Source organism: Augochlora pura, unplaced genomic scaffold (assembly GCF_028453695.1).
Source record: "Augochlora pura isolate Apur16 unplaced genomic scaffold, APUR_v2.2.1 APUR_unplaced_97, whole genome shotgun sequence".
Classification (NCBI taxonomy): Eukaryota; Metazoa; Arthropoda; class Insecta; order Hymenoptera; family Halictidae; genus Augochlora; species Augochlora pura.
Genome location: NW_027589920.1, coordinates 1 through 10,770, shown reverse-complemented (window position 1 = coordinate 10,770; position 10,770 = coordinate 1). Strand labels below are relative to the sequence as shown.

Here is a 10,770-nt window from a genome sequence, read left to right as displayed (position 1 = left end):
AACGTATAATTTAATGTATAAAATTAATATTATTTAATGTATAAAATTAACAAGAAAGAATAGCCAAAAAAAAAAGAAAAACAAAATTTTGCCGTTTAATGGTGTTAATCTTTATTATTCAGGAAAGTTATTATAAATATAAAAAGTTATGACTATACCAAGTGCTTTGACACTTAAATTTAAGATTTTTCAAAAAGTGGAGTTAATCGATGTGTGCACTGGGCGGCTCATATGGGTTTTTTGTGTTAGGACGGTCGATGTCCTGCAGTATTGATATAATCAGTTTATCGACCTTTGTGAAAGCGATTTATAGTTATTTCTAACAACGATCCATAGAGCAGGCCATGGACGCTTTTATTCGACGCTCGCCGACAACCCTCTCTGTTCGACGGTGTCCGTCGGGCCGGCGCGTTGCGGCGTCGAAAGACTCGGTCAATTTTATCGGGACAGTCGGACACGGTGATCGCATTTATTAGGCGACGCGCAGCCAGCCCAGGCCGACCTTCAATTAGCGGGGCGCGCGCGCGCGGCGACGCCGCTCTATGCGCTCGGCTCGGCGTCGCGTCGCGTCGAATTCATCGCGTTAACGAAGCCCCGCCGGTAAACCGACCGTGAGAATCCACCCGTGACCCCCTCTCCAGCATCGCCCCGATAACGTCGATCCAGCTCGCGGTTTATGAATAATGGATAACATTAATCGGACACAACATCAACGTCGCCTATAACCCGGCTCGCGTTCTCTGTCCTGCTCCCGATTCAACCCTTTCGTTACGCGACAGTACGCGCCGCTGGAACCGATCGGTTCCATAGTCTTGTATTACGTTTTATAATATTGTATTGCGTAACATTGTGTTGTATTTTATTTTGTTGTATTTTGTTGTATATTATCGTATTGTGGAGTTTTTTCCGAGTACGATTTATTGGAATATTACGTATTGTCCACAATACGATATTTGTGCATGGACAAAAACAAATCAATGTTCTTAGAAGCGATGGAAATTAAGATAGGAAAATATACACCTAGTATAAGTGCTTGGCCTTGTGAGGCACAAGCATAACAGTTTCGAATTACGAGGGGACCCGAGTTTTCTTTTCGGGGTTCCGAAAAGGCCACGGTCAGTCGTGGAAAAGCATCTGCATAGAAAAGAGCTTCCTCACGCACCGTAAAATAAAGTTTCTTTTATTTAAAACTACATCTTAGTTTAATTGTATTTAAACACCCATTTCCAATACGATTTAACCCTTGAACCGTTTCGTTATGCGATAGTAGGCTTCGCTGGAACTGGTCATTCATAGTCTTATATTTTATTATATTGTTACGGCGGCTGATCATGTGGAGTCGCCGTAATGAAGAAATACTTCATAGTGAACAAACCCTAAGGAAATAGAAAAAGTTCGGGGTTGTCACGGAGTCGTTGAATCGACAGTCAGTCGAGAGACTCTCTCGAGCTATCGAAGCGAGAGGACTTTTATAAATAATAATCGATTCAGATATATTGTTATTAGTGTTAATAGTTGTTGTTAACTGTAAATAAAATAAAGATTACACGGGATGCCGCGACGGGCGTCGACAACGCGCAACAATATTGTTACGTGGACGCCCGCGTAGTCGCGGCATTATACAAAAAAACGTATATTAACTCGTATATTAACAAGGAACAATAATCTTTATTTCGAGAGGAGGGACTCGTGCCACGTTTACTCTCATCGAAGTCTGTCAACCGACTCTCCTCTATTCCCGTTATATCGTCGTTACCAAAACGACGTTGCAACCAACATCATTCAACTTAATGTATCGATATCCAAACTGATATCGATAATCTCGACCCATATTCGTAACAATATTATGTTATATTATATAATATTGTGTTGTATTGTATTGTATTTTGTTGTACATTATCGTGTTGTAGGGTTTTACTATCAAACGTTAACTATCAAACTGAAAAATATTAAGTAGAATGAAATTAATCGACAATCTATAGCAACATAATATAGCTTATGTTGTCAACATAGTCAGCTATCGAACGGTATATGACTCATTGAAGAACCTCTAAGGGCAGTTTTGATCTTAATCGGCTACGCGCTTTCGCTACTGAGAATTTCATTACTAAAACTTTCACTACTAAAATTCTCCCTGCTAAAATTCTCATTACTGTACTGTAGGATCAGAGTTTATTTGAATATTAAAATAAGAAAAATCGTTTAGCGTAAATACAACTTTGAAACTCTCAAACTAATTTCGCACATCCGTTCGCTTTTATCGCTATTAATCCTCTGAACTTTTCCGCGCGTGAACAAACAAAACGTCGTTCAGGACAACACTGACATTCGATCCTTAAAACCAGTGAGGTATCAATCTTTACAAAATCCCTTATCCCACAGTACTAAATTCCATTATATAGAACAAAATAAAACCGGATGATAGGTCGGCCATAAACAGGCGAATCGAAACGTCTCGCGCGAGAAGTCTGTCGATCCTTCGAACTAACAAAAGCTCTTTCCTATCTGTTTCAGATCCTAGTAGAGTACGACGACGTAGAGTGGCAAAGAAGAGAATGGCTATCGCCGCACAGGGACGCGGTGTTCTCGTTCTTCCTGGTGGAAAAGGGTTTGAACTGGGCCGAGCGGCCTGACCCCAGGCATGCCAGCCTCATCGCCATCGATCATCACAACCACGCGAATAATAACCACCACCACCATCACCGCATCAACGGGAAACCCTTGAGGGGCGCCACCGCTGTCGCGAACACGGTCGCCTGGCCAGCCCTTGTAAGCACGCCCTTCTCCGCTCTTTAAACGCGCTCGACGCCGAACCTTCTCTCTTGGTCTCATCAAAATTCCATGAACTACCTGCCGCGGACTAAACATAGCTCGCTCTTTCTTCGGAGAACCCATTAGGCAACCTTGTCGATGCAGCTTTTCGTGTTTGAAACATTCAAGCCGAACGGATGCTTCTGGATCTCTGATATCGATTATGCGATTATGCGGTGATTCCGTCGCGAGTCGCGAATACTTTGACGTTGCTTCGCGCGATTGCGGATAAAAATTACAATAAATTCTCCGAAATTGTAGCCTTCACTTTCTAAACGAGAATGAAAAATTTGGGGAGAAGTACGATTGTTCAGTGATCGATTTAATGTTTAATTCTGTTTTTCAATTAGCTTCGTGCAGTGATTTTCTATAAAACAGAGCTTGATTGCGGATACGAATTAAATCCTCTGAAATTGTCCCTCGGCTTCTAAACAAAAATGGATTATTTTGATAGGAAAGAGAGGTCTCGCGCTTCCTTTTTGTAATCGTCAATCGGTAAGTATAAAAACGAACCGCGAAGTTTAAACGATCTTCGACTCCCAAATTCTCCATTTCCGTTTATAAAGTTTGAGAAAGGAAGATAAGAATATTCAGCGCTCGAATCGCTTCGTTTTCTTTCTCAAGCATCGCGTCGCTATTTTCTCTGAAACAGCATAATCTTGACATCACCTTAACGCGTTGAATGCCACGGGGGTCACCGGTGACCGGCACTGAACTTGGCAGTGACGCCATGGGGGCCACCGGTGACCGGCGCGCTCAGATTGATGAAAATATATATAATTTAAACAAATGACAATACTTATAATTTTTTTTATTATTATCATCGTTGATGTAGTGGTGTGAGGAAATGAATGCCTTATAAAACATCTGAAAATAGTTTTATTTATACACGAAATATAGTTTTATTATGTGACATTATATGTATCGCATAATAGAAAATTCATCGTGGCGCCACGGACAATTCCTGTAAAATGGGCGTGGCATTCAACGAGTTAATATTACCTCGACACAATCTTAGATAAGAAATACAATAAACTCTCTCTCTAATCGTCTCTCAGATTTTCTAAAGAAAAATGGAGAATTTGCGAAAGGGAGACACGATCGTTTTTCTCGTTTTTATTCTCGCCGATTTTCAGCTAACAAATATAAAAATCAGTCACGAAGCTTGAATAATCCTACCCCCTTCTCCCAAGTCATCAATTTTTATTTAGAAGCCGAGGGGAACAATTGGAAAGAATTTACCATAGAAAGAGTGCGGGGGGCCTCGTCGCGATTCGAGTCGATAGTTTCGCGCCGAAAGGTGTCCGTTCTCGCGAGGAACGAGCCCGGAAGATTGCAGTTTCGAATTTTCCATCGGGACGAACGCGAACGGCGCCTCGCAGTTTGCATAGAAAGTGGCCCCGCGGTCCCGTTGTCGTCATGAAGAATCGCTCGTATTCCCCGTCCTCTGCCGTGGCCGCAGCTGCGCGCGCTGCTCCCCGTTTCACGTCCGCGCCATCGGGCGACGCGAGTTTTAATCGTAATTAGCTGGAACTTTTAATTATCTGTCAGACCGACACGCTCGAGACCGACGCTTATTTCCACGGCGTTTCTGAGACGCGGTTCTGATTAAACGGCTGCCGGGACGAGCGCGGCTTAATAAGCGAAATACCGGCGAATTGGATTCGTTAAAAAATTACGCGCGCCACCCGAATTCTGTAAATGTCGCGACCGATTTTTCGACGGCGTAAATTCACCGATAATAACAAGGTGGTCGAGTCGATACAGGGGGTTCTGACGGACGGCGGAACCAGGTCTATTTGCGTTCGATTCTGTTGCAGACGTTCTACCCCCTGGTGGCGCGTGCCGAGCTCCCCGAGGACGCCATGCCGCTCGAGTTCATGCAAGATCGACGGCTCGACTTCGTCGACTACACGAAACTCAAACCGTTCACCGTGAGTATCTTGATCCTTTTTTCTTTCCTCGATGTACATACCTCTTGATTCTCGTTAGATTCTCGGATCTGAAAATCTGGGCGCGAGAAAAATACTGGAATATTGCGGCCGCCGGGGCACAGTGGTTTCGAGAGTTCAGGGTGAGAAGTTGTAACGTTTCAATCATTGGAGATATCGTAATGAAACTTTCACCAGAAATAATGGAAAATAGTCGTTTCTAGGTACGGATGATTAAATATTTGTTGGATTTGTTGAATAATCAATTTTGATCAATTTTGATCAATTTTGTATCGATTGCTATTTTCGATTTGGAAATTAGTTGTTTAAATGTGATCGTGTACCATGTTTTTTCTTAGTTTGACACGCCTTGGTCAGTGTTACTTTTTTTATATTTTATTGTTAGCAATGACTAGGAAAGTGTATGATTTTTTTATTGGGAAGGTACGATTTTTATAATATAAAAAGACTGTGTCAAAATATGGAAAGATAGATTGCAGAAGAATATCGTTAACTATCTGTTAACCGTCTTTAAAGTATCTGTTTTGAACTATTTAAGCTGACTTTGAAATGTCTGTTTTGGGACGTCTTTAAGCCGTCTTTAAGGCGTCTTTTAGGACTCTTTAAAATGCCTACCTTAGGACGTCTTTAAGCCGACTTTAATAAGTCTGTTTTGGGACCATTTAAGCTGACTTTGAAATGTCTGTTTTGGGACGTCTTTAAGCCGTCTTTAAGATGTCTTTTAGGACTCCTTAAAATGCCTACCTTAGGACGTTTTTAAGCCAACTTTAAGGTGTCTACTGGGACTATTCAAGCCGGATTAAAAATGTCACTTTTGGGACTATTTAAGCCTATTTTCCAATGTCTTTTGGGACGTCTTTGAAATCTCCACTGTCTTTAAATTGTCTCTTTTGCGACGCCTTCGCCCCATCTTTAAAACGTCTTTTAGTTCCATTTAAGCGTCTTTAAAATGTCTGTGCTAGCACATCTTTAAGCTGTCTTAACACCGTCCCAAAGATGCCGTCCTTTTAACATCTGAAATAAGACTTTTCAAAGACGTCCACTTAAAACATTAATACATTCAATTACCTTGCAATAACAAAAATATCTATAGCTTAAAGACCGCTCAGAAGACTACTAATTTCCACGTAAACTCTTCATATGTGCCCGTAATCATGAAAGTGGTCTAAGTCAAAATTTAAAAAAAATGAGTTTATCAGTTATCTAAAACTACATTATTTTAAACTAAATTTATTCAATGTAACTTTTACGATATCGTCAAAAATGAATCATTAGATGGTGGTTGTAATTTCAACATTATATGGAATTCATTTAGCGTTAACTATGTTACCATACATTTCTCCAGTTTTTCAGAAACATTTTAAAAATCTTAAAAACTCGAAATGATAAAAATGCATTACTTTCTTTAGAATCATTAGTAAACGTGCATGAGTTATTTCATGAAAGTTATTGTTTCAAATAAAACTCATAGTTCTTTATTGCTTTAAGTAATTTATAGGACATTCAGTTAATTTTAAAAATGGCCCAAGTCAATTCAAACTTTAAAAGCAACATTTTCGTATGAAATCCACAGAAAATTTCATATTCATAAGAAAAATCCACCAATCAAGTCTAATAAAATCCTAAATAAAAAGATCGCATAATGTAAAAATATATTTCAATATATGCAAATGCACTTCATTAAATACCTCGATACAAGAAATATATGGCTTGGACCACTTTCATAATTATGGGCACATATACTCGCCAATAAGTCTATCTACATAAGAGCGTACCCGATACTATTTTATTATCCTCTCCGAGAACGACAGCAAATATTCCGCGACATCGGTTCCCGTTCGAATCCGGAGGCACCTGTCGCTCAAGCATAAACGCGAGACATTCCGGCTGTCAATTTGCCGTTTAATTCGGGAGCGGAGCACGCGGGCCGCGACGCGCGTCGAGAGATTTATCGCGCGGTCTCGCGGCTAAGCAAACGAAATTGCCGATATATTCGAGAGAGAGAGAGAGAGAGAGAGAGAACGGCGCGAGACCCTTCAACCAGGAAGAAGCCCGAAGCGAGAGAAACGGTGACACACTCGCGAACTGTCGGCAACTTCTTGGCTGACCTATTGGCGTGGTTCGGCTGGCAACGAGGGATCGTCGTCCCCGGAAAGATTTCTCGCAGACGAACAGACCGAGGGCTGCTCCCGAGGGCCGCCCCGCCACGGCGGGGGGGGAGAAGAGAGGTCAACAGCCCCGGAAACTTCCTCGGGCAAGTTTCCCCGCCGCTCTAACGAACTAAGTTTCGAGGGGCGAGCGCCGACCGGCCCGAAACTCGCGCGCCCGCGCGCGCGCGCTCTTAATCGGCCGGGAATTCTATCGCGAGCAGTCAGGAAAATGACACGGGCCACGTAACTGGCTCGTTCGCGGCAACTTCGGGCCTGACTTCGACGTTGATTAACGCGGCCATCGAGAGCGGCTCGCGCGCCGAACCCCGCCGCAGCCGAATGCTTTTTCCAATGCTGAGGAACTCTGGCGGTATGGAAAAACCTGAGCACGTGGATAATATCGCTATCATGGCTTTAGAGAATCGAGCGAGTCGCTTTAACCCTTTCGCTACGGACGGGTTCTCCGCCGCGGTAATTCTGCTGAACGGAGCGCCGCGACATCACTGCACGCTACGCAACGCGTCAGCGAGAATGCCGCGGCGGAGAACCCATGCTGCTTGAATGTTTTGCGGACGAACAAATTTTTCTCCAAAGGGTATTTATAAATAAAGAGTATTCCAGGGTATTTCTAACGTCTTAGTACGCGCTCCTTATTTATAGTATGATAGGAAGTAACATTATACAATATAATATAATAAAACAATATAACATATTATAATACAATTCTACAAATAATACAAATAATATAACATAATATGATATAATTCTAATAATGTAACTGCGTATGATATATTTTAAAGCATGGAGAGCCACTATAGTGCCCCGTAGTACCTCAGTGACATCTTATGAAAGGTCACTATAGTGGCCCGTAGTAGCGAAAGGGTTAATACTCGAGGAATGCACTAAATAGTGCGCGGTGCAGCGGAGTTGCAGCAGAGAGTCTGTTGAGATGACGATTTTAAAGACCATTTCTATTAAAGTGAAATTTTGCAGAGTCTCTGTTTTAACCCTTTGGCTACGGCAGACTTTGGCACGGCCGTAGTTTTTCGTTAGGCATGCATTTCTGAGGAAGTACATTAAAATATTCAAAATATTGAATTCTATTACATTAAACCAATATTAATTGAAGCGAACAATAATTTTAAGCTTTTTTTACAATATATAACATAAATATTAGACAATATATAGTTAATCAAATTTAATAATAAATGGGGGCGAAATTTGATCTTGACGCCTGTTGGCGCCTACGGTAGTCAAAGGGTTAATTCCAGTGCGTGAGACACTTCTCAATATAATTTGATAATGCATTCGAAGAAATTTGTAAAGATTTAACTTCGTGGAATTAAATTACAAGTTCAAAGTCATTATTTACGAAGCGTCGAAACCAGTCTCTCCGTGTCGTACGCAGATGAATGGACATCCCTGCGGACACGACGGACATCCACTTTCGATCGTCACGAGGCTGTCCAATAGGTTCAATGTTAATCTCGTATCCTGTGGAACGGGTCACCGGCGATCCTACCGCGGTTCTCGTTCGCCTCGTTCGTCTCGTTCGGCGACGATCTCGAACGGAAGTCGCGGACGAGTTTGCCCGAGTTCGTGGACGCCGGATGTTTTACGGAAACTCGGAAGTTCCCCGTTCCCGTGGATCGAGGAGGCGCGACTTCCGGGCCGATTTCCGTGGCTCGGAAGAATAAATCGGAGCGACACCGCGCCGAGAGAAGCTGGACGAGAGAAGCCGATCGATCGAAGCGCGGCAATTATTACGGTCGATCACGAAGGGCTGGCTGGGATAGTCGCGGGAGCGTGTTCGATCGATCGGGAACGGCGGAGGCGTGCTCGAGAAGTTTTTACGTCGGCGGGTGGGTGGTCGCGGATGCGGGGAATTGTTTCCAAGTAATTAAACTAACGGAACTTTTACCGTTAAAAGTTTGCCGGGTGTTCGCGGACGCCGGCCGGTAAGTGGTTCACGTGCGGCGGTGAACTTCCCCGGAGGAGACCTCACCGGCCGCACTTCATCGCGCCGCCATGGTTAGGATCAGCTGCGCGGCGAACGGCTACCGTGTGCACCACGTTTCGCCGATCTTCGCCGGGTTACGTGGCAAAGGCGATTACCCGGGGAATTAGTTCCACTCGATGCCGCGAACCGCGTGTTTCTCGGACCCGAACCCCCCTCCACTTCCGCCAATGTAAATTGCTGGAAACAGGAGCATGTTCGGGGTTTCGTGGCCCGGCCGGCCACCGATCGCGAAGACATCTTTGCGACTATCGGCTACCTCCCTCCCGGATAGCCGTTCCAGCTCGTTTCGAATCTCGTCCGATCGATGCCGTCCGTTTCGACTTTAACCCTTTTAGTGCCGGGTGAAAAACTGGCTGTGTAATACTCAAATATTTAACACTAGATTTACGGGCGTTTCTTATATATCTATCTCTACGGCACCCGTCAAATTGACGGGTAGATGAAAATACGTATTTATTTTAAAAAATCAATTTATTCAAACTAAGTCTGAGTTGAACGATATAAGGCCTCATGTAAAAATAAAATATTAATAAGTCAAAATCTGTTTTTATCACAGAGATGATAACAATAATGTATATTCTAATGTATATTCTATCATATAATGTAGCACTGAAATATTGAGGTATTCCGCCACGTAATATAGCATAGAATATCACTATCTCAAAAATCTATTTTTCCTCAGCTCTGCCGTTCAGTAATTTATGATCATGATTTAGTGATAACGTTTCCGCGAAGTGCAACGGAAGGCGCGCTCCGTAGAAATCTAACAAGATTCCCGTTCCATTTTTAACTCGATTCTCAGCAGGTGGAACAATTTTCCGATTGGATAACTCTCGCTTCGTCGAATTGCGCGGCCACGCGAGGAGCATTTGCGAAAATCCTGGAAGCAGCGTCAATGAAACATCGGGCAGGATTTGTTGACGATTGCTTGCCCTTTCCGATATATTTACTATGTGACTTTCAAGTCTATAAAGTTTGCACTTCGGTGTATAATAACTCGTGCATGGAATGTCATAAAACAACTTGCATTTGACGTTAAGCATAAATGTGCACTTACTCGAGAATTGCTCGATTTCATTTACTGAAACAGCAATGGGTTTTGCTGGATCACATTGCAGTGCATACATATTGGTATATTCAACTATATTCTTTACAATCAGCTTGTCAAATAGCTTTTGAAAATAGACGATTGGAGAACGGGTTGCTTTCGGGTCATTAGGGCAATCTCCTTTCCAAGGGCGATAGCAACAATTATCATTCATCTGTGATAGTGGTTGCCAAACAATTTCTTGTGGTCCTGCATCTTCCTCGTCTGACGAGAATTGAGTAATAAATTCGTGGTCGATATCAATGAAATTTATCCGCCGTTGGGGAAATACTAACACTCAGAATCTAATAAAGAATCATCGGATCTATTATCGCTAATGCGTCTAATTCTAATTCCTCGATTATTTCTATTGGATTTTGTATTCACCTTTGGGTATATAATGTATAAATCTGAAAACAGGAGAATGCACAAGCTTTATCCTAAATGTACCGAAATCTGTGACAATAGTCCATTGTAACCTCAAAGTTCCAAAACTGTATCCTCAAAAACAGTAACAAATTGAAAATTGAAATGCAAACAAATAGGTTGTTATTGATATACTAACCCAGAGTTAATATGTCCACTATTTTTAGTTTGGTAATCACTGACAAAAGCACAAATAATATCAATTGGATCAAATGGTTTCGCGTAGCTTTACTGTCGACAGTTTGCACAGCATTTATTTTATTATTTCAGGTTGATGAGCCTAGCAATGGTCATGAATACTAGCATTGGTTGTGTTGGCAACGT

The 10,770-nt window shown here is 42.4% G+C and overlaps 1 protein-coding gene across 1 annotated transcript; it reads left to right on the top strand.

The window, feature by feature from the left end:
* Positions 1-2,514: 2,514 nt before the first annotated feature.
* Positions 2,515-4,745, top strand: LOC144478211 (putative JmjC domain-containing histone demethylation protein 2C; the record flags this gene model as incomplete). The annotated part of the gene is made up of 2 exons (XM_078195957.1): positions 2,515-2,769; positions 4,632-4,745. Coding segments are annotated over 2 exons (369 nt in total), but the record flags the coding sequence as incomplete, so codon positions are not given.
* Positions 4,746-10,770: the final 6,025 nt, after the last annotated feature.